Raw genomic sequence first — 14,206 nt, 5'->3', positions numbered from 1 at the left:
AAATGCAATATACTATATAGATAATTCTATTACCCCCACGACCCATTATTCAAAATCGCGCACTGTGATTTGTTGAAACGCGTCACATGAAAGACCATTAATTAGCGATAAAGTGACCAGGGCAACGAACTTTATGTTCTTCTATCATCACAGCACACCTGTTTATGTAGGGGAGAATGGAATGCCAGAGATGTGTTATTGTAAGTACATACCTGCTTATAGGGGAGAATGGAGTTTTATTGGAATGTGCATACGCTTTGGCTACGCATAGGCGCTCCACCTTGAGGTAAACAACTTGAAATATTTGGGCAAAAAATGTGATATTTTCTCTTTAAATCGCACTATTTTGTGGTAATAGAATAGAAATAAAGGGTGCAGCATTATCCTTTACACGCAAATAATGTGTCCTCAGCAGTAAAAACGTTTAAATAATGGGTTTGGCTGCGCCTCACCCATTATTTACGTTTTTACTGCCTCGGACACATTATTTTTGTGTAAAGGATCATGCATTACCCTTTATTTCTTAAATAATGGTCCACGGTTGGAAAAGTATTAATAGAATGGGCACGACACAGCAACGCCCATTGCTGTTGATGGGATTCCTTACGAGGGTACATTGGGCAATTCCAGTTGAAATCCATACACCCCTTCTGGAAGACATGACCATGATCTTCCGCACAGCGACTGGGAATTTGAAATGGGATTATCTGAATGGATGGCTCTATTCGAAATCTACACCCCCTGTGTGGGAGATTAAGGTCAGGTCTACCATAGGTGGTGTATGGATTTCAGCTGGAATAGCCCAATATTCACCCACATTTATTTACCTTTGCCCGTAAATAGCATGACAAAAACAAAAAATACAAAATAGTTTTGTCCAAATAATTGAACTTTTACAGCAAGGGCGGTGCATATGCATACATCCACAGCGCAGCTAATATATGTTGCAGAAACTTGAATGCATAGCCACCCATATTGCTCAGAGTAGAATGTGACATGATTTGTTACGATTTCTATGTTATAGAATTCTTGAGTGTGAAAATTGGCTGGTAATCGTTTGCATGCTATGTACTCTGAAAACAAAACACGGTCTGGGATATAATTTCTACACTCATGCGGGCTGCCATCGGGGTGTTGGCGACCATTTCAGTGAGTCACCAAAACCCCTGAACATGTCCCACCATCCTATATCCATCAGCATGACCTACAATACGCATCTCAGCTGTCAATTGAGTTATAATGTATACGACCCTGTTGTGTTCCAATTAAACGAGTATAATAGCAGCTTACATACATATATATGTTGTAGCCTGGCTGTCAACTCCCATATTTAATACTCCCTGTATATACCAATCAAAAAACACCCATTTACTTAACGTACAGGTATGATAACTAATCTGTCAGTCATCAAAATGTGTTAGTAGCAACATGTACAGTAAGTCCTTACTTGAGATTCTGTTGAGGGTGCCACGTGTAAGCTGGATCTCCTACTTGTTGAGGCAGATGTGGACGGACCTTCAGGAACTGATGATACTTCCAGTTTCTTGAATGGATCCTTACCCAACTGGAGTAAAACCAGGAAGGATTGGAAGTAAAATGTCAGACAATAAAAAAACAATCTATCTGAAAATCTTTTGACTTCACTCATATCAACCCATCGCATAGAATACTTGATGGTGATTTTCTTGTAACTGAAGGTTGTAAGTTATAATTATGCACTTATGACCATCTACACTAGATGCAACATTCATTGTTCCTATAATTAGTATCATGCTCTATTATTGTTTTTCATCAATAATGGTATTTGAACATCACATAAAACCAATCAGTTACTTGCGATTTGCCAGTTACTTTCGGAGTGGTGATAGATACCCAAGTTATTGGCTGATATCCAGCCTACTTGTTAGGCATCATTATTATATTGTACATTTGATTACTTGTAACATTAATACAAAAAATTAAAAAACAAAACAAAACTACAACAATAACTATATAGGCAAGTAAGGCCCGGGTAACCCCCTTCAAGGGTTTCTACACTTAATTTGAATACAATTTTATCTAAATGTATAATTAACATTTGCTTTTCTCAAGCACTTACTTGTCTTTAGTGATTTTCATTTCTGAAGTCTATTGCTATGTTTATGATGTATATGCAGATATTTTGTTCCAAGAGAGGCTATCATTAGGCCTCAGTGGTCTTCCAGCCTCTCTCTGTGAACTTAGTATTTGTTGTACATGTACATCTGAATTTTTATTGTAAATTTTGTAATTCTTTAACCTTTGAATTGCCCAAGTGTGACAACCTTTGACCTCAAAAATAAATAATATTAACAAATCACTACCCATTACTTTGGTATTGATACATGGATACATGAGTATGCCAAATATAAATTGGTCTGTTTTGAAACACGAAGGAACATAGAATATTAAAAAATAACCAAATCCAAAACTTGAATGGATTGATAGACAGGACACACAGACAGACAGACAGACAGACAGACAGGACAGACATAACAGAAAGACACACACAAATTATGTTGCTATATATAAGGTCTTGCCAATATTCAAATTAAGTAACCTTAAAATGTGTACATCCATATCAAAATGATGCACTTGTCGGCTGCTAGAAGTGTCTCATTTCAAAGAGTAAAAAGCTACGAATAAATACCAAAATCAACTCAAGTGGAGGTCACTTCAAATCATCCTAAGTCACATGGTTTGGGAATACAGAGAACATTCCTTAACCATGTGACTTGGGGATGATTTGACTGAGTGACCTTCACTTGAGATGAATCTGGTATTTATTCCTAGCTATTGTTTGAAATGAGACACATGTAGCAGACGACAAGTGCATCGTTTTGATATGGATGTACACAAATGTCATCAGTATTCAAAGACAATGTGACTTCTTACAGCAATTATGCCGTGGGTCACCCCGAGCAGTTTTGAGGGAAAAAAAACACAGGCATAGAAATTACGATGAAAATAAGACAGTGATATTTTCAATTATAACTTTAGGACTTCAGTTTCATTATCCTGCATTTTACAGCATGTTATTCTATGATTAATATAGATCTCATTTAACTTTCTTAAAAAAACTTTTAAAAAGGCAGTAAATATGTTGCCTTAAAATTAACAGAACATGATAAATGGGCTATTCCATTTAAAATCCACACTACTCCTGTGGAAGATTAGGAAAATATCTTCCACAGCAGGAGTAGGAATTTCAAATGGAATAAACACACTAAAGTTTGTTCGGTTTATATAAGGCGGAAAAAATAGGACTCATAACACCGTGTATTGACGTAGAATGGCGTGCACGCAATTTGGCGTGATGCTAACACTAGTTGTGCGTTGTAATGCGTGACTGGTGTACCCTTATGTGAATTTATGCGAGAGTGAGTTAAGAATTTATTGTCATGCGCATCATTTCCTGACATGGGACCAAGCCCATACACTGCTATGCCAGACATCAATTTCACCACCAATGGAATTGAGAAACTTCTTAGTAAGCTCAACCCAAGGAAAGCATGTGGACCAGATCTTGTTCCAATTCGCATCCTTAAAGAGACAGCTGAACAAATTGCTCCTATTTTACAAGTCATCTTTACCCAGTCCTACAACACTGGATCTTTCCCGTTGACTGGGTATCTCGAATATCGTTGCCGTGTTTAAGAAAGGAAACAAAAATATGCCCTCAAACTACCGCCCGATATCACTTACCTGTGTGACAACCAAACTCATGGAACACATCATATTCCACTCAATAATGGAACACCTTGAAGAGAAGCAAATACTTGCCTGGTACCAGCATGGATTTAGACAAGGACATTCAACAGAATCACAACTTATCGTCACCCTGGAGGAGATCGCCAGATCACTTGACAACAACACACAAACAGATGTGCTAATACTCGACTTCTCCAAAGCATTCGATACGGTGGCGCACCAACGACTCATCAAGAAGATAGACTACTATGGAATACGTGATAAGACCAACGGTTGGATAAAGACATGGTTGACCAACAGAACCCAGAGAGTTGTAGTCGAAGGTGAAGCCTCATCCACAGTGCATGTTGATTCTGGAGTGCCTCAGGGCACGGTCCTTGGGCCACTGATGTTCTTGTTATTCATCAATGACATTGGAAACAACATCAATTCATCCATTAAACTGTTTGCAGATGACTGCCTATTATTTCGCACCATCAAAACACCTGCAGATGCAAACCAGCTGCAAGAAGACCTGAACAGCCTGGATGATTGGTCCCATCAGTGGCAGATGAGATTCAACGCCAAGAAGTGTTATACCATGAGAATCCACAGGAAAAAGAAGCCAATTACCCACCAATACATCATGGGAAAGGAAGAGCTCTGTGCAGTCTCCAGCCAGGCCTACCTTGGAGTAGAAATTCATGAACAACTTAGCTGGAAACCTCACATCGAAGCTGTGGCATCCAAAGCTGGAAAGACCCTTGGTTTTATAAGACGGAATCTTGGCAAATGCTCATCCATCATCAAGACTCAGGCTTACACTTCACTTGTAATGATCACAGTTAGAGTATGCATCTGTCGTCTGGGATCCTCACAAACAAAATCAGATTGACCAACTTGAGATGATCCAGAGGAGGGCCGTCCGCTTCATCTGTGGAAATTACAGCAGAGAAGCCAGCGTCACTGCCATGAGACAAGACCTCGGCATACCCACTCTGGAAGAAAGAGGCGCAGACAAGCCCGGCTCACTATGTTCTACAAGGCTGTTAACCAACAAATCGCCATACCCATACCAAACTACATACAGACCAGAACCAGATCAACACGAAGCAGTCAACATCAACGCTTCATGCGACTCAGCTCCAACTCTGACACATATAAACACAGCTTCTTCACCAGGACCATAAGAGAATGGGATGCGCTCCCCCAAGCCATCATCGAACTGCCCACCATAGAGCAGTTCAAGGGAGCCATCAGCAGAGAGTAGACATGACAGAGAGTTTTTACTTGCACCAAACCAGCACCTGTAAATTTGGAGAGCACTTTTGCACAGACAGAGTCCACTGTTGTAGGCACCGCACCAAAGTCCTCATCCAGATGCTGAACAGGCTTTGATGAGTAGCAGCATAGAAGTAGAAGTAGAAGTAACAAAAGCCGAATAATTTCCGCCTTATATAAACCGAACAAACTTTAGACAGCTCCATTTGAAAATCATCCTCTCTCTATCTGGATCTGGATACTGTACTCTGATCTGATTAAGCAGGTTACTGCATCACATCAGATGAAATAGTGTATGGAATTCAAATGGAGTTGTTTAATGTGCTCATTCCATTTGAAATTCATACTCCCCCTGTGGATAATATTTCCAAAATCTTCCACAATTAAGGCTAGCATGGATTATATGGAATAGCCCAATTCTGTTCTTTATTACCTGATCCTGATGTTTCATGATGTCCGGAGCTTTAGCAAACACAACACACACCGTTCCTTTTCCAGTTGAATGCTTACTTATCATGCCGTGTTTATGCTTCTCTAATATCCCTTGTCGATACGCCGATTTAGCGTCCTTCCCTTTCTGATATACGACCCAGCCAGACTTCTTATTTCTTTTACCAAGACTTTCCGTAGTTACTCGACATTTGTCCAATTTTCCAAATTTTTTGAAATACTTGTCCAGGTGCATGGGTTTTATGTGGTTGGAGATGTGAAAAATCATCAGTGTACGATTTGCAATATGCTGTGATGCGAGAAATTAAAAATGGAAATAAAATAAAACTTACATGCATGAAAAATACCCAACACATCAGAATCAGTGATAACAAGATGGAGTTTCCATTCTTAAGAAAAAGGCAACTTTAGAAATATTACTGTATATCGTTATGATTCGGCAGACAGCCGAATCCGGATTCGGCTTTTGGTAAATTCATTTTACGCATTCATTACTTTTGAATTTGAGAATAAGGGATCATTGCTTTACATAATAGAGGGCAGCATATCAAATTTTTAACAGAGATCAGATGATAACAGCATAGTAAGTATTCAAAAGAGGGCAGCATACAGGGTTAGCTAACGGTGACTCACAGTACGGTCAAAGACGATAACCGTTAAAAAATTGATATGCTGCCCTCTATAGGTAAAGCATTGATCCCTTGTTCTCTAATTCAAAAGTAATGCATACCAAAAATGAATTTACTAAAAGCCGAATCCGGATTCGGCCGTCTGCCGAATTCATAACGATATAATACTTGTTGATCCTATGTTTAAAGCCCAAAGTATTCTACTAGTCTCATATCCGGGTATGTTGGCCCTTTGCACAAACTATTTTTGGAGCCCACATATCAATTGGGCTATTCCAGTTGAAATCCATACACCCCCTAAAAAATATATGTTGGTAATAATGTTCGCTTCACCTAGGTATCAGCACACTTCAACAATTATTCTGCTGCCAATAGGATATATCGATCAGAATCGTTTCTGCTTCACCATATCCGCAACCGATGCGCAGGTACTCTCAGCTGCTTTAGATTGTGATTACCCCCAACAGCTCCCCATTTTACATCAGGGTGGAGTGAAGCAACTGCGAATTAAGCTGTCTTGCTTCAACATCAACATCTTGAATCAGCATCAAGGGAACACTGCCAGACATCACATGCATACAAATTATTTTGGTCTGTGACCATATATGTAACATCAGCCAGATAAAAAAATATATATAATTGTAAAAAAAAAAAAAAACATACATGTCAGCATTCTTTACCTTAGCTTCTATCCAGTTCATCTTTGGTAGGTTTTTATCTCTTGTTGGATCCTGACCAGCCTGCAAATTAATATAACACAAGATATTAACACACATGATAGCTGAATCTCTAACCTTGCATTAAGGTTAGTATTATTAAGGTTTTGACATTGAAACAGGCATAAGAATTAGGGTTACAAGTACAGGGATGTGATGAGTGACCTCTGATCAAAAACACAGAAATTTTACCAGATTGCAAATATAGCTATCTCCACTTCAACAGGTATTTAACCAAAGGGTTAAATTGTTTTCCAAGGATTCTGAATCCATCTTTGTTCCCCGTTCAATTAACTTGCGGTCCATAGATGCCATATACCTGCCTTTTCCACATTAGCTATGTTCAGAACATCAATAATACTCCTTAGACATCGGAAGGTTTGGATTGAAAAAAAGGTGCCAAACCATCACTCATATTGACAATTTAGCAATGGCGGCGGTCAACATCGGCAACTTTCGGCGAACATATATACACACATCACATATGTAACGGTGACTGTTACCATGCATAGGTATCATATTATAGCCTCACTTACTATGCATGCAACGGCAACTTTCATACATTTATACAACAACGCAGAGAAACGTACCTATCTTCCACATGGGGAGTATGTTTTCCAAATGTAATTGGTCAGGGTTAATCATTTTGAAACCCATACTCCCTCTGTATTATGGCTTTACCTACATCTTCCACAATGGAGTAAGTATTCAAATGGAAATTACCCAACTGACTATTCTATTTGAAACCTATACTCCCCCTGTGGAAGACTTAAGCTAAATCTTCCACAGGGGTAGTGTGGATTTTCAATGGAATAGCTCATTTACCTCTTTGATGATGTCCATCCAGTCAAACCTAACTATGACAAATCCACTGCTAATCTCATGTATACTCTGCTTGGTAATCCTTCCATGGCTGTCATGGTCCTCTATTCTCCCTCCATAATACGCCGCCCGGGCATCACCGATCGTTTTAAACAGCAGTCTTGCATACTTCTTTTTGCCTTTCAGGAAGACCTTGACATTTTCCAAGCTACCAAATTGGTTGAAATGATTCTCTAAATCTGGCCTTTCAAAGTCGTCCATGTGAAAAACAACCAGGGTTCGTTTTGCAGTTTCCTGTATCGAATGATCAAAAATATAATTAGATAATGTGTATTTATATTCAAAGCAACATTGTGTAGATCACACCAAAGAATGAAAGTCCCCTTTTTTGAGCAAGAATATCATAGGTTAATTATAAGCAGAAGTGTTTTACACCGCTGTAACTTATGAAAATTTCTTTTAAACATGTAATGAAAACATATTTAAAAACAGGAAAAATATAAACCATGGATACCATGTAGACTGCCAATCATTTTACAGGGTGTCCCAAAAAAAAAAGAGGCCCCTCATTGCGCCCTCTTTTTCTACTATTTCTGAAAACTTAATCAAATATATTTTGGTATGTAAAAAAACCTTGAGTCCTTAGCTTTAATAAACCAAAACAATTTTATCAATCGGTTCACAACTTTTGAAGATATGCTCTTTTAAAGAAATGTACCCGTTTTCACTCTGTCCACGGAGAAGGTTTGGCTACTTCAAAGATTGAAAAGGAGTACACATACCATGCATGAATATCAAATATTCCTCAATGATAACTTTCTAAAATAACTTTATTTATGGAATGGGCTTTATCAGTAGGTTTATGGGCAATGGATTTTATTTATAGTGTCATTAATTTGTGGGTAAAATGGATGACGAATGGGACTTCTTTTGCTTTACTTTACTTATTTTTGTTTTATTATGTTTCTTACTTTCTTACTTTGTTGTTTCTTGATTTCTTTTTTTATTTACAACATAAGTCATTTCTCTTTTTAGCCCTAAAAGACTGTTTGGTTTGTCTTTAGTTCTTCTGAACTGAGTTTACTGTGCTGCTCTGCCCTCTACCGGGTTGCCTCCTTGGCGAATACAGGTTTCAGCCCTGGTCCTCATTGCATCAATTGCGTTGTGTCCAATACTTTTGCGCCGGATACTTGCGAATGCATTCAGTAATACGTTTGCAAAGATCTTAGATTTTGCCACAAAGGGAAAAAAAAAGTGGCGTGAGGTCTGGTGATCGTGCAGGCCACTCCACAGCATGAGCCATCCCAACCACTCTGTTTGCTATCCGTGGACAGAGTGAAAAACTGGTACTTTTATTCAAAAGGGCATATCTTCAAAAGTTGTCAGCCGATTGAAATAATTGTTTTGGTTTATTAAAGCTAACGATTAAAGGTTTCTTTACATACCAAAATATATTTAATCAACTTTTCACAAATAGGAGAAAGGCGCAATGAGGGCCTCTTTTTTTTGGGACACCCTGTAGCTTAATTGTGCGAGAGTAAAGAAAGAATAAACTGCTAAAACGAATAAACTCATGACATGTTTCAAAGAATTTTAGTTTTATTTACCGGATCATTGGGCCTATCTTCATCCACCTCCGGTAAGAAATCATATTTCAAAATGACATATCCCTTCCCAATGTTATGTCTACTCTTCTTGCTATCCTCTATCTGGCCGCTGTTAAATGCCGTATTTGCGTCGCTTTCTGATCGGAATCGAACCTTGCCAAATGACTTGTTGCCTTTTGGGATGACAATAAATTTCTCCACCTTTCCGTATTTATTGAAGTACTTTTCTAAGTCAACAGATGAGAAATCGTTTATATGAAGCACCACCATTGAACGTTTTGCAAGCTCAAACTGTTTGGAAAGAAAAAAAAAACACAACAAGAAACTGTGTGATTAAATTGTTTATTTTGTTCTGCAACTGTGTTTCAACTTCACCAAAACTATCTCAACAAGTTGATGATCTTGAGCTCTAATTTTATAAAGACTTGCAACAATAGTTCATGAGCCTAAGTATTGAATATAGAAAACAAAATTGGCTCAAATATTTTGAACAAAATAAATATCAGCGAGAGAAAATTGTGCTCATTTGCATGTATTATAATTTGTCTTAAGACAAAGTCATTTTGGACATGTTCCATGAATAACTTCACAAACAATAAAAACCAAGCAATTTGTAGTTGGTCTTCCTGGAGGTGTCACACACTGGCAACACTTGAATACCTATTGCTACCCCTAGAGATTAGAGTTAGGATTAAGTCTTAGATTTGGATTACTGGATTACTGGCAGAGTCGTAACGAGTCGGGTCATTTCATGGTCAAGTCGAGTCATTTCTTACAATATCTTGAGGCAAGTTGAATCAAATGACACAAGTCACTGTACAAACACTAAGGGATAAAATTTGAAAATCTGGGTACAGTCACTTTATTTGTAAAAAGTTGAGTCTTGAGTCATGACTCGTTACAAGGTTAAGGATTAAGTTTTAAGGTTGGGATTTGAGTTAGGATTAGAATGTAGCGATTATAGTTGGGGTGGCACCTACCCTCTCTCTGTTCTCTTCCTCCTGACTTCTAACATCCGTCTTGTGTGCTTGGAATGGAACTTGAGCTGTAGATGCAGGCTGAAAGAGATAATATAAATAAATCGAGGGTGAACCCATAAGCATTTAATCGCCAATTTATCCAAGACCTTGATTTTAGGTTCTAGGGTTAGGGTTATGTTTTAAGGTTAGGATTAGAATAAAGAGATGTATGGTACAATGCAGGCTGTATCAAAATGATTGGTACACATCAGTTTCCAGTGATGGATATTTGTTGATTAATGTGATAAACAGTCATAAGGCCAAAAAATAGATTTGTCTCTTGTCCCATGGGAGTTTGAAATCTAATCCAGTATGCAGTTTTTTACTTTATCAATAAATCAGGTGTTCAGGGGGGTTACCCCTCTTGAAAACTTACCGATTTTGGCCCATTATGTTTTGGCAATGGCAATTTTTTTAAATAAAATAAAATTGTGAAATAAAATTTTATTTTTGAACGTTTTTACCATCAGAAATCTAATGCACACGGCGGACATGAGACAAACCTTTTTTTTTTGGCCTAACAGTCATATAACTATAAATTAAATTATGGTCATTTTAAGAAGACCCTATGTTGCATTTGTAAGCAGCAGGCTTTTCAATAACCATCAAAACTGGTGGGTACCAATCATTTTGATACAACCTGTAGTCCTGTATGCCTTAAATTACAAATATTTATTGTCAAATAAGTGTAGAATATGCTAGATATGAGAAGGTTTTAGGAAAATCATAGATTAATTTTCATTGGATATTAAGTGATTTCATAATACTTGTAAACAAAATGCATGACAAAAATATTTTGAAAATGTTGTCATCACATTTTGCTTAATAATATTATTCTTTTCTGGGTTTTTTTCTGAAAATGAAATGCGTACAAATTGCTCCCAAAATGAAACGGTAGCAGGGTAAGGGTTAGGATTATAGTTGCGGTGGCACCTACCCTCTCCCTGTTCTTTTCCTCCTGACTTCTAACATCCGTCTTCTGTGCTTGGAATGGAACTTGAGCTGTAGATGCAGGCTGAAAGAGATAATATAAATAAATCGAGGGTGACCATAAGCATTTTAAATGGAGATGATTACCCATTTATCCTTGACCTTAATTTTAGGTTTTAAGGTTAGGGGTTATTTAGGATAGGATTAAAATGGTATGGTAAAATATGTCTATAACTATTTATTGTCAAATCAGTGCAGAGCAGGTTAGATAAAAAAATTGAGAGTTTTACGAATATTATATATAGATTGATTTTCAATGGATATTTGGTGATTTCATTATGCAAACAAAATTTATGAAACCAGAAACGCTCCGATTTTCGGGGGTTTAAAACTCGGGAAATCGGAGTAACTCCACGAAAATCGGAGTAGTTGGCAGGTATGTAGTAATATTAACGAATATAAATTTAGCGTTAATTATGATTAATTAGTTGATAGTCCATTAATAATATGCACCGAAGCAGCATCGATGGTCGATCCAAAGATCGAACAAATTCGTTTCTAGTGCCTAAGGGTTAGAATTATGGTTGGGTGACACCTACCCTCTCCTTATCCTGTCTGACCTGACTTCTGACATCTGTCTTCTGTGCTTGGGATGGAACTTGACCTTGAGCTGCTGACTGGAAGAGATAATATAAACAAATGAAGATGAAGAATACAAAGTTCACTGACCTGACAGTTGAGTGTCGTGGGCACACCTTCTCCGATGAATTTCAGCCTGTAGAGGGCGCACTACTCACGGAGATGATTGGGTCATAGATGTGACTTAGAATATGGGCCCCCTCGTCTCTGTTCATGACTTGCGATTATTTCTTCCTTATCCAGATGGATTCCATAATTCTTCCCGATCTAGCATCACCTTCCATGACTCAATCATATCCGCAAGTAGTGCACCCTCTACAGGCTGAAATGCGTCAGAGAAGGTGTGTGGACATAGCTCACTCTGAAGAAGAATGTCGCCCACGAAATTCAAAACTCAGTGAAAAAATATCTAATTTGGTTTTGAAAAAAACCAATTTGTATTCTGAATTTCTGCAAACCTGAATTTATTTACGAACTGAAGATGAATATAAGCATTTAAAATAGAGATAACTGGCTCCCACCCCACCCCCTTCACAAGGGGGGGGGCAATGATGCAGATGCTTGCACAGAGGCTGTACAGTATTTACTTACCGAACTGGTTGCAACATTGCGATTAGAACTCAATTCTTCACCAGGTGCAGACTGTTGACCATCCCCACTGGTCTCAAATGAGCCCTTACCAGTTCCATGTTCACTACAAGTAGCTGCTCTAATCTTTTCTATTCTCACAGTCACAAAACCACCGCTTACATTGTGCCTTCTTGATACTCCATCGTAATACCATAAACCGTTTCGGTATGCCCGTTCGACCTCATCAATTGATGTATATGTGATTTTGGCAATTTCACCGATAATTTGAGTTTGTTGTATTGTTCCGTATTGTTTGAAATAGTTGAACAGGGTCAGTCTGTCGAAGTTGTACATGTGTTGCACAATCAGTGTAGTTGTCTTGACCTATTTGTGGAACAAATGGAAAAAACATTTAATTATAAAATTTAAGAAAACACTTTTAGGGGGCATGCAAAATTAATTTGGTAAAACAACAACCAAACCAACAGAAACAGAGCCAACAAAGACAGAAAAGGGATATTATAATATTAATTATTTTCAAAATCACAACCTGTGCAGGGACGTCTTGAACCTATTTTGTGGCATTTCAGCATGCACACGAACACAAATAACCCTATGCTCCACACACAAAAATAAAGCTCCACTCCCCTCACATACACACACTGCCATTTCAGTTTAAATATCCACCAAATGAGTGGAATTTTCCTACATTGAGTTACCCGAGTACGCTTAAACCAGAACATTTTGGGTTTTCATATCAACTATATAATATTTTGATGCAAAATGTACACCTTTGTGATTTGTAGAGAATTGTTCAAACTCTTAACTCCATGTTATTATGCCGCTGGCATCATTCTACCACAAGTCTTCAATTATTCTTACCTCTTCAGGCTGACTCTCCTCTTTTTCAGCAACCTGAAAAAAAAATGATGAGGAATTACTTGCTTCATTTAACCCTGATTTAAAGGGGTGTAACCTGATTGACACCATCATCCCTCATTTTTCTTCATCAAAACTGAGATTTTGGCATCAGAAGAATATATTTTCCTCATTACCCCAGTTACCTCAGAGCCACATTTTACATTAGCAGATAGGCGAGGTCTGCTTTATATTCTCTGTTGACAAGGGGCAGTCTTCAGTGAATGGCTCTTTTCAGAGCCATCAATAGGCAAGGGTGGCCTACATGTCTCATTCTTTGGTACTTTGTCCTGAAGAAGTCAGAGCTACACCTGACGAAAGCTTGACAGTTCTAAACTTGTCCAACGGGCCAAAGGCGTAGCTGCTAAAAACTTGCTATTGTTATGAACTCCAGTCGTAAAAACCTACCACACAATAAGCCCATCTCACAAGTTACTCCAGTAAAATTTAACACTTCAGATATGCTTCATTTAGATGGCATGAACAAAAATGTGGTGAATTGTGGTAACCACATCGTAAGTGTATGTACTATAATTCTATGGGGCTTTGCTATACATGTTTATTTACTTGACACCTCATAGGGCACAATGCAACTTTATTCCCTCAAGTTGTACCAAATTGAATGGAAAAAGTGAGCATTTTAAAAGTGACACATTTGGGATATTTCTTCCTTCAGGGTTATTCCCACCAGCTTTTTTCACTGTGCTCCTAATTATGATGATGATGATGATGCTCCTAATTAGCATGTGTCGAAAGAAAAGTCTATGTAAACTTTTGTCACTTTTGAAATGGTCTCATTTCCTTGGTGTTTAATTACCAAGTGCCATCATTTTCTCCATATCAGGTTTAAAATGCTTCCAGGTAGCCATAATTTTCTAACAACAGATAATCCTGCTGTATACCCGGGAGTAAACATT

At 38.0% G+C, this 14,206-nt stretch overlaps 2 protein-coding genes across 2 annotated transcripts in view; both read right to left on the bottom strand.

Moving 5' to 3' along the window:
- The window catches only part of LOC140137185 (uncharacterized), a 17,369-nt gene extending 7,053 nt beyond the window's left edge, over positions 1-10,316 (bottom strand). The window contains exons 1-6 of the mRNA XM_072158836.1: positions 10,194-10,316; positions 9,214-9,504; positions 7,610-7,900; positions 6,749-6,808; positions 5,423-5,728; positions 1,448-1,564 (exon numbers count right to left, since the gene is read on the bottom strand). Coding sequence (XP_072014937.1) covers positions 1,448-1,564; positions 5,423-5,728; positions 6,749-6,808; positions 7,610-7,900; positions 9,214-9,504; positions 10,194-10,316 — 1,188 coding nt within the window. The remainder of the gene's footprint in view (positions 1-1,447; positions 1,565-5,422; positions 5,729-6,748; positions 6,809-7,609; positions 7,901-9,213; positions 9,505-10,193) is intronic.
- A 49-nt stretch (positions 10,317-10,365) lies between these two features.
- LOC140137183 (uncharacterized) overlaps positions 10,366-14,206 on the bottom strand; it is a 30,894-nt gene continuing 27,053 nt past the window's right edge. Inside the window, exons 12-16 of the mRNA XM_072158835.1 lie at positions 13,254-13,286; positions 12,393-12,755; positions 11,762-11,839; positions 11,170-11,247; positions 10,366-10,416 (exon numbers count right to left, since the gene is read on the bottom strand). Coding sequence (XP_072014936.1) covers positions 10,366-10,416; positions 11,170-11,247; positions 11,762-11,839; positions 12,393-12,755; positions 13,254-13,286 — 603 coding nt within the window. The remainder of the gene's footprint in view (positions 10,417-11,169; positions 11,248-11,761; positions 11,840-12,392; positions 12,756-13,253; positions 13,287-14,206) is intronic.

The sequence above is a fragment of the Amphiura filiformis genome, chromosome 17 (assembly GCF_039555335.1).
Source record: "Amphiura filiformis chromosome 17, Afil_fr2py, whole genome shotgun sequence".
In the NCBI taxonomy this organism is placed as follows: domain Eukaryota; kingdom Metazoa; phylum Echinodermata; class Ophiuroidea; order Amphilepidida; family Amphiuridae; genus Amphiura; species Amphiura filiformis.
This window is presented reverse-complemented; position numbering and strand designations above follow the sequence as displayed.